Source organism: Herpailurus yagouaroundi, unplaced genomic scaffold, assembly GCF_014898765.1.
Source record: "Herpailurus yagouaroundi ecotype Mexico unplaced genomic scaffold, PumYag 195, whole genome shotgun sequence".
In the NCBI taxonomy this organism is placed as follows: Eukaryota; Metazoa; Chordata; class Mammalia; order Carnivora; family Felidae; genus Herpailurus; species Herpailurus yagouaroundi.
Window position 1 is genome coordinate 9,811,073 of NW_024412426.1, and position 12,877 is coordinate 9,823,949.

The following is a 12,877-nucleotide window of genomic DNA, read 5'->3' on the forward strand; positions in this document are numbered from 1 at the left end:
TTTCAAAGCAGCAGCCATCCTCCTAGATTAGAGAGATTGTATGGTGATGACATTATCAGATGGAAAGTATTAAATCAGGGAGTCAGGAGGGATTTCCTGAGAAGAAACAAGAAAGAAAACCGACATTTATTTTGATAGCTCAATCAGTGGTAATATAAAAATTCATCTTGTATCTGGAAATTTGAACAGAATAAATACTAAAAGACAGTTTAGCAGTGCAGAATTCAATAATAATCTGGGATATTTTTAATCAGAAGACTTAATATAAATGAACAACAAATTAGTTTATCGGGGGGAAAAAAGACCAGTTGTAACAATTCTGTTTCTCATTACTAAAGGTTTGGTTTATCACTGAATCTCAGGCAGACTTTATAGAAAATTCAGACACTTTTTATTTTTTTATTTTGAGAGTGAGTGGAGGGGTGGTGGAGAGAGAGAATCCCAAGCAGGCTCCATGCTGTCAGGGCAGAGCACCACACAGGGCTTAAACCCCTGAACCATGAGATCATGACCTGAGCTGAAATCAAGAGGCAGATTCTTAATCGACTGAGCCACACAAGTGGCCCAGACACATTATAATAGAAATAGATGATCAAGTGAGCTGCCAGGAGGACATTTATTTAAAAATTAAAGGACTTCACATTTGGTATGAGATGAGCCTGGGAATTCTACAGGGAGATATTGTGTATAAGTAAAGTAATTATATGGTAATTGATACATAGGATCATAGAACTTAATTAGTAAGGAAAATATTTTTGAGAAGTCAACAGAGTATAGTCCTAAGAGAGATAAATACATTTGGTAGATGGAGCCATTCAAAGTTGGCAGAATCAAATTTAAGAGATTGTGCTTGGATTTTGGCATTGCCAATGTATTTCCCATACATAGGTCATGAGAAAAATTTGGTATCTCAACATGTAGCAAGTTCTACATTTTTAGAGCTTAAATTTCTATATGCAGATCTGATTAATCAGCTAGAATTAATAAGGACATTAGGTGTTATTTGAATGTGAAGAACACATCCAAGAGACACCTCATGAGCTGCAGTAATTGAGACCATTCAGAATATGTCTCCTAATTTTTGCAGGCAAATTGCAACCTTATCTGTGGTGATGAGTATGGTCCAGAAACCAGGATGAGCATGGCACAGTTGAATGAAAAGGAAACCCCTTTTGAACTCATCGAGGCTCTACTCAAGTACATTGAGACCCTCAATGTTCCCGGAGCAGTGTTGGTGTTTCTGCCTGGCTGGAATTTGATTTATACTATGCAGAAGCATTTGGAGATGAATCCTCATTTTGGTGGGTGATTCTTTGAATTCTTCGAATTCTCACACAATATTTGACAGTGAAAGTTAATATTTTTGCTTGTTCCCTAGCCAGTGTGAAAACAAAACGTAGTATTGTGTCAGTATTTGAATAAAAGTATGCATTAGGTAGAGCAGTTTTAAAATACGCTATTATTTTTAAACTTTAACTTTTCCTTATTCTTATAGGAAGCCATAGGTATCAGATTCTACCTCTGCATTCTCAGATTCCTCGAGAGGAACAGCGCAAAGTATTTGATCCTGTACCGAGTGGAGTGACCAAGGTAAAAAATAAACATTTACACTTATGGGTTGGGAAGTTCCATAGATTCTAAGCAGATGTTATAGGCCTTCAAAGAGCTACCCCTAAAAAATTGTAATCCAGCTAAATTGAGGAGGGAAAAAAAAGGGTCTTCTCATTGTGAGTTAAGTTTTTCATAAGTCAGGCTGCAGGTGGATGGTTTTTTTAAGGCTCCTGTAATTCTCTTGTCATTTGTTACATAAACAAATCCGTTCTTTTAAGTGCATAGTAGAATATTTTCTGAAGTATAATTTTTCTTAATATTTCATCACAGGTTATTTTGTCCACAAATATTGCCGAGACTAGCATTACCATAAATGATGTCGTTTATGTCATTGACTCCTGCAAGTAAGTTTCCAAGGCACCTATTTGCGTAGAGTAAATCTGAAGAATGTTCCATGTAGTATCTAGTATCGGAATCAAAAACACCTTTTTTTTTTTTAATTGAAATTTTGTGTTCTTGTACTGTCAGAATTGCTGTGCACTATACATACTATGATACAGGCTAATTAGTAATTCTTGGTGTTGATTTGTCATAAGTCTGTTATAGTAGAAAGTGAAAAGCTTAACACTAACTACTGAGCTCCCCACTGCTCTTGTCTGCTGATGTTTGCTCATTTCTCATTGGGTGTTTCCGTTGACCACTGCCACACAGTAGCAGGCTGGTTAGTGTATAAAGATGACCAGTATTTATCTCATGATAAGATATCCTACCTTTGAATCATTCACTTAAGAATTAAAAAGCTTCAAAAAAATTTTAAAAACTTCATATTTGGTACATGATGATCCTGAGAAATACACAGGGATGCGTGGTCTACAGATAAGTACACGAGACACCCAGAGAGAAGAAAACGTCAAAACTTTGTTATATCTGGCCCATGTCTTCTCCACATAGTCCCACAGCTTGTCCCAGCAGTCGAGAAAGATCTGCCAGTGCCCGTTCTAGGGACTGGTGCAGAGCACGCAGCCCTATGGGCCACTTCCAGTCTCTTGGTGCCAGCTGCCTATGTGGATCGTTGAAGGAATCTGAGGTTGCTTAGGGGTTCAGAAAGACCATGCAGGCACCAGTTGGTGAGGTCATGAGAAGTGCCACGTATTCTGGTTCAGCACGTAACTTTTAGGTCACAGGTAGCCTGGAAGTTAAACTAAACATTGGAATAGAGTTGGTTTGAATCATTATCATTTACTTACATGTATGTGCTAGATCCTGTTTGTGTGCTTTACAGAGTTCATTAATTCACTTAATGTTTATAAGTAAAGATCCTGTGAGGTCGGTAAGAGTATTATAGTCATTTTCAAATGAGGAAAATGAGGCACAAAAAGATGAGTATTAGTAACTTGGCCAAGATGTCAAGCACATGTGGCACATATGTGTTATTTTTCCCTCTTAGAAGTTTGACAGATCAGAAGATGCCATCAGGTTCTTACTGGTGCTTTTCGCAGATAGTTGGCATAGTTCACTGGAAAGCATCCACCCCTCAGTGGACATATCAATAGTTATGTGCTGGTCATGCATAAGAGTCTTAGAATTAACCGCTGTTTCCTATTTAGGCAGAAAGTGAAGCTGTTCACTGCTCACAACAATATGACCAACTATGCTACAGTGTGGGCGTCCAAAACAAACCTTGAGCAGCGGAAAGGACGAGCTGGCCGCGTACGGCCTGGATTCTGCTTTCACCTGTGTAGCCGAGCTCGTTTTGAGAGGTGAGAACAATTCTTTTTTTTTTTTTTTTAATTTTTTAATGTTTATTTATTTTTGACACAGAGTATGCGAGCAGGGGAGGGTCAGAGAGAGGGGGGGGGAGACACAGAATCCGAAGCAAGCTCCAGGCTCTGAATTGTCAGCACAGAGCCTGACATGGGGCTCGAACTCAATAACCTTGAGATCGTGACCTGAGACGAAGTCAGATGCTTAACCCGACTGGGCCACCCAGGCGCTCCAAGAGACCAATTCTTGAATAAAGATTAAGGATTTTTTTTTTTACCCCTTCATTCATCCCCTCCCCCCACCCTGCTATGAACCTAATGAACTCAGAGTACATAAATGCCTCCAGTTATGTATATTGGAGGATAGTTGTCTTTCATAACAAGGTTGTGGCAAGAATAAAATTGTCATTGATGGCATGTTTGATAGTGGTTACCTGATTACTACTAATCTTTTAAAGGGAGGCTGTATGGACACTATTTGGCAAGAGTGGGAGGGGCAGAGGGAGAGGGAGGGAGAGAATTCTAAGCAGGCTCCATACTCAGCATGGAGCCCAACATGAGGCTGGATTTCGTGACTGAGATCATGACCTGAACTGAAATCAGGAGTTAATAGATGCTTAACCGACTGAGCTAGCCAGGTGCCCATTTGTTTTTGAGTATAGTTGACATCTGATGTTAGGTTAGTTTCAGGTGTACAACACAGCGATTCAATAGCTCTGTATATTATACTGTGCTCTCCACAAGTGTAGCTACTGTCTGTCCCCATACAACACTGTCACAATACCATCGACTATATTCTCTGTGCTCTACCTCGGACCCTTGTGGCTTATTTATCCCATAACTGGAAGACTGTATCTCCCACTCTCTTTCACCCATTTTGCCTGTTCCTCCCCGTGTACCCTCCTCTGCCCCTCCACTCTGTCGAGCTAGTATTTTAACCATGTTTGTCAGCAGACAGGACCTGAAGAAGTCCTAGGTGTGATAATAACATTAAGGATTCAGGATAATTTTTCATCATTCTTCACTCCTCAGATGAAAATAACATCAAGATATAAGTATAAAGTTACAAGTCACTGCTCAGTTAAGAGGGTCTTGTCCAGAGAGTCTTTTTGTAGTAAATATAAAACATGCTTTGGTAACTATAAAAGCATGAGGGAAGGAGAGCTCTATAAATCTGATGATCTCTCTGCAAAGCATGAGGGAGGGAAAACTATAAATCTGACGATCTCTCTGCAAAGATTTTATTAAACAAACATGTATATACAAGGGAAGATGGTTATTTTATGCTTTTTTTCTCTCAGACTGGAAACCCACATGACACCTGAGATGTTCCGAACACCATTGCATGAAATTGCATTGAGCATAAAACTTCTGCGTCTGGGAGGAATTGGCCAATTTCTGGCCAAGGCAATTGAACCTCCGCCTTTGGATGCTGTGATCGAAGCAGAGCACACTCTTAGAGGTACCTGCAAATACAGACCTACCTAATACATGTAAATTATGCCATTGTCTTGTCCTGCAACTAACATGTAACAAATGAATCAAGATACAGTCAGCAGGGCTGTGATAAGACTTCCAATGTTGCCATATGTATTTAGTGTGGTCAGTTTTATAAAATGAGCAACATGAAGTAAGAAAGAAGTAACAGGAGTCTTTCTTAACCAATATTTAATGATCAGAACATGAGTTAGTCACAATACAATATTTTATGTAGCTCTCTTATTTTACGTAGATCTATTTGTGTTTTATAATCACATCATAAAAGTGGTAAAGTATCGGAGAAAAAATAAGGGCATTGGAGCCAGGGGAATCTGGTTTTGAATTTTGAATCTAGTACTCATCTGTTAATATGAACTTTAGACTTTAGATTTCATCTCTCTAAAAATTCAATAGATGGTATTAGACTTGTTAGGACATGTGTATTTAATGCTGTTACTATCATTTTGACTGCATGTATAGAGTTCTCATGGACTGTATTCCACTTCACAACCTACAGCAGCCTAATTCTAATACCTTCTTCGTATCAGGTACTCCCGAATTTGGTTTTGTTCTGTTTTTGAGTGAGGAGAATTGCTGGCTGTGGGCATGGTGCTCGCGGTTGGCTTGACAGATACTGAAAACTAACCTTAGCCTGTAAGGAAATGTTTCACCTTTGCCTTGGTTAAAGGGGCATTCATTACTGTGTCTGCTCATAAACAAATCTCTCCCCACAGAGCTTGATGCATTAGATGCCAATGATGAATTGACTCCTCTGGGACGAATCCTGGCTAAGCTCCCCATTGAGCCTCGTTTTGGCAAAATGATGATAATGGGATGTATTTTCTAGTAAGTGCTTTGTCTTATTGCTGATACTTAAGTGGCAGGACAATTTCAGAATATTATTCCCTTCCCCATAAAAAATAGAAGACAAAACTAACTTCTGAAGTATAGAAGTGGCCTACTGTAGATACTGAAGAAAGTATGAAGTGCGGAGAATGAATCGTTTCAGTAGATGGACACCTGGGCCCAACTTGTTGGGGGAAAGAGCTAGTTTCTCAGAAGTGCAGTTACTCTCAGGGGCTTAAGTAGTTGTTTTTGAAAGAGAAATAGCATTAGGAAATTTTGAAGATGGAGAGATTTGAAAAGATGGGAGAAGAGAGAATAAGGAAAGAAAGAATGTAATATTTGGTCATAATTTATGATTAATATGCATCCATTAATCTCAGAGCTCCTTATTTATTTTTTCCCTTTCTGCTTCTGGAGAGAGCAGCTGTAAAAGTTCTTTGTTAAACCAACTCACTGCAAATAAAGCAGTATCATGGCCAAGAAAGGCTCTGACCCACAGTGACAGTACTGCTCGTGAACTGCTAGAACAAGACTGCGATCTGACTGTATTTCCTGTGTCTTTCAGTGTGGGAGATGCCATCTGTACCATCTCTGCTGCCACCTGCTTTCCGGAGCCGTTCATTAGTGAAGGAAAGCGACTGGGTTATGTTCATCGAAATTTTGCCGGAAACAGATTTTCTGATCATGTGGCTCTTTTATCAGTGTTCCAAGCTTGGGATGATGCTAGGTATGGGTTTGAAAGAGAAGAGTTGTAAGACGGTTCTCCAGCTTCTAATGTGATACTGGGCTTTGAGAATGACTCTTTGTCTATTTCAGAATGGGTGGAGAAGAAGCAGAGATACGTTTTTGTGAGCACAAAAGACTCAATATGGCTACACTAAGAATGACGTGGGAAGCTAAAGTTCAGCTCAAAGAGATTCTGATTAATTCTGGATTTCCAGAAGGTAATGACTCACATTCTTGAAACCTCCCTGAAGGATGTTTATGTAGCGTGCACACGTTGACAGTGCAGTATATTTTAGCTTCACTTTAGACCCTGTGCTTTTTCTGTGTTCCTAGCTATTTCTTAGTTATTTGAACCATAGTGATAATCAGTTTTTCACCTTTATTCAGCCTTTTAAAAAAGGAAACGGAAGGTTGTGATGCTCAAATTGTAACACACTACAAAGATGATTAATAGATGTTTTAAAAACTGTACTACTTTTTAGAGACTTTTTAAGTCTCTTTTATCTTAAGAAGGGGCATAGCTTTTAGCAGTTTTAGAATGAGCAGTTTGTTGAATTACCTCAATTAGTGGTTTGTGAAGTTGACTGATCAGCCTGCCCACGTGTTCACGTGTAGATATGAAATTTACCATGTTAAATTTTAAGTGGCTTTAATTGAGGCTTTCGTGTGCTGGCAGGTAAAAGGGCTTGGATGTGTGCTGGAGAAACAAGTAATCCAGCTGTTTATTTCATATGCGAATTGAGCTATTGAACTCCATCTTCTCTAGAAAGAATGGCTATTTAAGAACAGCAGATGGAATATTTTTATTGTCCTGTTAGTCTAGCTCTTATTCAGAGAGTAGATGATTAAACCAATGTATGCGGAGGGGTTTTGTTTTTTTGTCTTTAAGTAATCACTCCAGGCTTATGTTGTGGTCGAGTCTGTATTAGAAAATGCAGGTATTTTAGTTTTTTTGTTGTGGAGACTCAGCAGAGTTTCTCCTTGAACTTAATGTGGGTGCAAGAGTTCAGAGAATAGAGGAAGTCAGGCAGGCAGGTTATCGGAAAAAAGACATGGGAAGGAGTCAGTTCACCTAATTCTCTTAACTAGTTTACATGCATTATGGGATCATTACCCAGATATCTGATATTTTTACCCCATTCCTCTTAACAGATTGCTTGCTGACACAAGTGTTCACTAACACCGGACCGGACAATAATTTGGATGTTGTTATCTCTCTCCTGGCTTTCGGGGTGTACCCTAATGTGTGCTATCATAAGGAAAAGAGAAAGATTCTCACCACTGAAGGGCGTAATGCACTTATCCACAAGTCGTCTGTTAATTGTCCTTTCAGTAGCCAAGACATGAAGTACCCATCTCCCTTCTTTGTATTTGGTGAAAAGGTAAGAAAAGATTCACTTAGAAAAATTAGCAGTGAAAATCTAGGTTGTCCTTACTTATTAAAGTGCAGTGGGAACATGAGTTTTCATTTTCTTTAAATTTTTTTTTTTTGACGTTTATTTATTTTTGAGACAGAGACAGAGCATGAACGGGGGAGGGGCAGAGAGAGAGGGAGACACAGAATCTGAAGCAGGCTTCAGGCTCTGAGCCATCAGCCCAGAGCCCGATGCGGGGCTCAAACTCATGGACCGCGAGATTGTGACCTGAGTTAAAGTCGGACACTTAACCGACTGAGCCACCCAGGCGCCCCGAGTTTTCATTTTCAAAGCATAAGTTCATTATCATTATTTGGGAATTACAATGTCCTCTATTTCCTCTTGCCTCTTTTTCCATCTGCAGATTCGAACCCGAGCCATCTCTGCTAAAGGCATGACCTTAGTCACCCCCCTGCAGTTGCTTCTCTTTGCCTCCAAGAAAGTCCAGTCTGATGGACAGATTGTGCTTGTGGATGACTGGTACGGAGTTTCAGATGTGAACTACAAACTGCATTCTTAAAGTTGGGGGATACAGCATTCTTAAAGTTGGGGATACACATTCTTAAAGTGTAAGGGGATACAGCTGCCAATCTAACTTAATTTGTGAAACATGACAATTTCGTGACACAAGTGCTTTATAACATTGTCTTTTCTTGGAGAGTGGTATACTTTGGCAGTTGATACTCAGTAGTAAGTCTTACATGACCTATACCAATAGAAGCAGATGCATTAGGCATTGGAGCTATATCTGCCCCCATGAATACTATCCTAGGGAATCAGAATCCAATTGGAACTTGAGTACCTGTTTTGTGTACTCTGTATGTTGGTTAGAGACGACTGGTAAGCGTGTAGTAATTAGCACTTGACAAAAATGGAGATCTTAGTGACCAGTCAGTAGGCTCAGTCATATTCCTGAAAATTTGTAACACTCCAGCAGTGTGTAATTTCTTCCATTCTTTTATTGAAGCTAAGTGATCTGTGTTGCTAACCTAACAGTATTTTGCTTGAAAAACTTCTTGGTTCTCAATACCTGCCAGTAGCTAGCAGTGAGTTTTAAGAAATTAGTGTAGACGGTTATTGTTCTTGATACCTGTAGTTGAAAGTGTTGGTACTTAGTAAGAAGTTAAATTTATTCTTCAGTTACCATGTATGAAGTAGGGAGGTAGTCGTATTTTGCTATATGTACCCTTGTTGTACTTTGTCGTTTTTCTCTATTTTAGGATCAGATTGCAAATATCTCATGAAGCTGCTGCCTGTATCACTGCTCTCCGGGCAGCCATGGAGGCTCTGGTTGTTGAAGTAACCAAACAACCTAATATCATCAGCCAGTTGGACCCCGTTAATGAGCATATGCTGAACATGATCCGCCAAATCTCTAGGCCCTCAGCTGCTGGTATCAACCTCATGATTGGCAGTACACGGTGAGTACCCCAGTAACTTCTCTTTGAACCAAGCTGAGGACAGGAATCTTTTTTTCTTTCCTGTCTTAAGCTATTTATTTATTTATTTTGAGAGGGAGAGAACACGAGAAGGGGAGGGACAGAGAGAGAGGGAGAGAATGAATTCCTAGCAGGTTCCAAGCTGCCAGCATGGAGCCTGGTATGGGGCTTGATCTCGAGAATCATGAGATCATTGACCTGAGCTGAAATCAGGAGTCAGACGCTTAACCAGCTGAGCCACCCAGGCGCCCCAGAGGACAGTGATCTTACACTGGCCTAAAATTCCCACAGTTAACTGATAGAGGCCTGGTTATTTAAAATTCTAGACGTACACTCAATATGAAATATAATGCTGGTTAACACACTCAGAAGGATGTTACTAACTTTTGTCTCTGTTAACGATATATTATGTCAGTGCATATTGGGAGTTTGAAGGGGATCTTGAAAGTACATTCAAAGCCCAGGGTGGGTCACATGACAGGAAAGTGACAGAGCCCAGACAGTTCTTTTTGCACAGTACTGTTTTGCTATCTCTAGCGAAAAAATGTTGGTGGGTGTTAAATTGCTGCTTCTTCAAATGAAAAGCCTCAAGGTTTATCTTAGGGAAGTGGAAGAATGTGAATATCTTAGAATGCCTGGGTGGCTCAATCGGTTAAGCTTCTGACTCTTGATTTCGGCTCAGGTCATGATCTCATGGTTCGTTGAGTGCCAGCACCCCAAGTCACGCTCTGCGCTGACAGCATGGAGCCTGCTTGGGATTCTCTCTTCTCTCCCTCTCTGCCCCTACCCAGTTTGCTCTCTCGCTCTCAAAATAAATAAACTTTTTAAAGAGAAAAGTGTGAGTATCTTGAAGGGTAAAGAGAAGAATGTGAAATATCTTAATTCTTAAATTTTTTTCTTTGGTTCACTTTTTTTCACCTTTTTAATCTTTATTTGCCCACAACTTTTTATATGGAAACATTTGATACCTGCAGAAATGGCAACCCCCGTATGGTATCGTAACCTAAACTCCCTAATCACCAGCATCTTGTGCCACTTGCTTTCATATATCTGTTTGCACAAACACACCACTTTTTCTTAATCCTTTGTGATGGACTCTCAGTGGTTGTTATTTTACATTGGTATACTTAGTGTATCATTTAAGCACATAGCTGCAATACCATGATCACACTCCAAAAATGTAAGTGTTGTGATAACACTATCTAATATACAAACATAACTAAAATTTTTCTAATTACCCAAAAATATTCCTTAATCTCCCTCTTAAGGATCACTTACTGCATTTGGTTATAAACTACTGTAATTTTAACATAGAACTGTTATGTGCTTTATGGATTCTGGGTCACATCTCGCTATAACTGATTTACTTCTTAAAACTTATTAATCATAACGCATAGTATTCATTGTATTCTTGGCACTGTGCTAAGTGCTTTTCTGATATTTGATCTGTGATGTAGGTAGATCTTGTTCCATTAATATGAATGAGGGAACTAGCACAGAGAAGTTCAGACTGAAGGCCATAGAGCTAGTGAATGGTAGGACTGGATTCAGACTAAGACCATAGCAACTCCTAAAACAGTGCTCTTATTTATTGTGTTAATACTTTGCCCTGCCCAGAGGGTCAAATATATGAAGAATTATTGAGAATAGTCTTCAAAAAGAAAGGTAGATAATAAGTGTCATAGGCAGATACAACTGTACTGCTCTTGGGTGTTTAGAAGAGGAGAGATTACTTTTGGCAGGAGGGATCATGATTAAGGAGGCTTCACATATAGTCTGCTCTGTGAAGGACAAAAGTCCTGACCTAGAAAGGATGGGATAAATACAAGACAGAGTTCAAGTTGCGTAAGTCTAACGATGGCCTGAATTACAGTAGGGAGAATTGAAATGGACAGAAGTGAGTGGATCAGACAGGTTTGCAAGAGAATTGGGAAGAACTGGTGATGGGTTGCAGTGGGGGGGGAATAGCGCATGGAAGGAGTGAAGACAGACCCCAGCCACATTTCTGACTGGACAGCTGCTGAATTCAGAGTGCTAGTCTCTAAGGAAAGCTGCAGAGGAGGAGGAGTAAGCAGTGTGGGGTATCCTGAACTGGGGTTTTTGGTGAGACATCTTGATTTATGCAGTTTTTCATTACCCCTCATTTTCTTTGTACTTTTCCTAGGTATGGAGATGGTCCACGTCCTCCCAAGATGGCTCGATATGATAATGGAAGTGGATATAGATGGGGAACTTCTGGTTATGGTGGTGGAGGCTATGGCAGCGGAGGCTACGGAGGTGGCGGAGGCTATGGTGGTAGTGGAGGCTTCGGTGGCAGTGGCTATGGTGGTGGTCCCAACTCCTTTCGGGCAGGCTTCGGCGGAGGCTATAGAGGAGGTGCCCGAGGTGGCTTTAGAGGTGTCTCAGGAGGCGACTACAGAGGGGCTAGTGGAGGAGGCTTCAGAGGATCTGGGGGATTCCAGCAAGGGGGTATGAGAGGGGGCTTTGGGGGAGGTTACTTTGGACAAGGAAGAGGAGGTGGTGGCTATTAAAGCTTGGTTATGTCAGTTCCTATGCATAGACAGTAAAAAAAAAAAAAAAAAAAAAAAAAAATTTGCATGCTACCTATTTCCCCCAAGTTGTTTATTTGATGCCAGTAAGTAAACCCATTTTCCATCCATTTTGTGGTTCATTGTAGTTTAAGGAAACCAAGCGTATAGCTACATTAGTGGTTTTGTTTATATTATGTAAAATATGATGACCTATTATAAAAGTACCACAGTTTGTATTTTTTCTTTAAGGAGTAAAGATTTGCCCTTAAAATTAACTTGATATTTTCTTGGCTTTAGTTTACTACAATAGAAAATAAAGTATTATACCAAATACTGGCCATGTAGTTCGTTGTTGACCTTACATGGTAGAGTAATTTTACAATGCCAGTTACATCTATTAGTTAGTTTTAAGCTTCACAGGAAAAATTGTACTTTCAGTTTTCCAAAGTATACCAAGTGATATTACTGCTTGTAGTAGTTAAAATAAATAGCCTTGAAATGGAATTGTTATTCTTACAGCAAATCCTGGCCAGTACACAATTTCACATGGACCTCTGCACTTGAATAAAACTTTTGACCTACGGCTGAATATTTTTACTTTTTCCCAAGCTTTGTCTTTGAAAAGTCTAAGACCAAGGTCAGCATTCTCTTTTCTAGTTAGTTTGTAGTGTAAAAATTAATTTTAATTAGAATTAAAAATTAACCTACAAAACTCTTTAATGAATATAAATCAAAGAATGAACCTTCACCAGTGCATCAAGTTTTAGTAGAGATGTTTATACATTTATAACACTATATGGTTTTCAATAAATTTTCACGTTTCTGACTTGAGAAATAGCACAGTACAGGAGAGATTACAAAGGCTTTGGACTGAGTAGAATGGGGTTCATCTTAAAGCTGCAGATCTCAAGATTGTATCTCCAACTACGATTTCCTTTCTGAGCATCAGATCCTGTTAACAACTGCTGCTTAGATAGCCACAGAAATCAAGAACTCAGCACTTTCCAGACTGAAGAGAACCACCTAATTCACCCGGTGCCCTATCCTATACTGTGTTCCCCTGTTCATCTGTGGTTTTTGGTGTGTGTGTGTGTGTGTGTGTGTGTGTGTGTGTGTGTGTGTGTGTG

At 39.7% G+C, this 12,877-nt stretch overlaps 1 protein-coding gene across 1 annotated transcript in view; it reads left to right on the forward strand.

Moving 5' to 3' along the window:
- The window catches only part of DHX9 (DExH-box helicase 9), a 50,136-nt gene extending 37,803 nt beyond the window's left edge, over positions 1 to 12,333 (forward strand). Inside the window, exons 16-27 of the mRNA XM_040446289.1 lie at positions 1,088 to 1,301; positions 1,496 to 1,590; positions 1,882 to 1,955; positions 3,159 to 3,311; positions 4,616 to 4,776; positions 5,528 to 5,639; positions 6,205 to 6,366; positions 6,456 to 6,583; positions 7,518 to 7,747; positions 8,145 to 8,260; positions 9,001 to 9,201; positions 11,384 to 12,333. Coding sequence (XP_040302223.1) covers positions 1,088 to 1,301; positions 1,496 to 1,590; positions 1,882 to 1,955; positions 3,159 to 3,311; positions 4,616 to 4,776; positions 5,528 to 5,639; positions 6,205 to 6,366; positions 6,456 to 6,583; positions 7,518 to 7,747; positions 8,145 to 8,260; positions 9,001 to 9,201; positions 11,384 to 11,750 — 2,013 coding nt within the window. The 3' untranslated portion in view covers positions 11,751 to 12,333. The remainder of the gene's footprint in view (positions 1 to 1,087; positions 1,302 to 1,495; positions 1,591 to 1,881; positions 1,956 to 3,158; positions 3,312 to 4,615; positions 4,777 to 5,527; positions 5,640 to 6,204; positions 6,367 to 6,455; positions 6,584 to 7,517; positions 7,748 to 8,144; positions 8,261 to 9,000; positions 9,202 to 11,383) is intronic.
- The last annotated feature ends 544 nt before the right edge of the window (positions 12,334 to 12,877 follow it).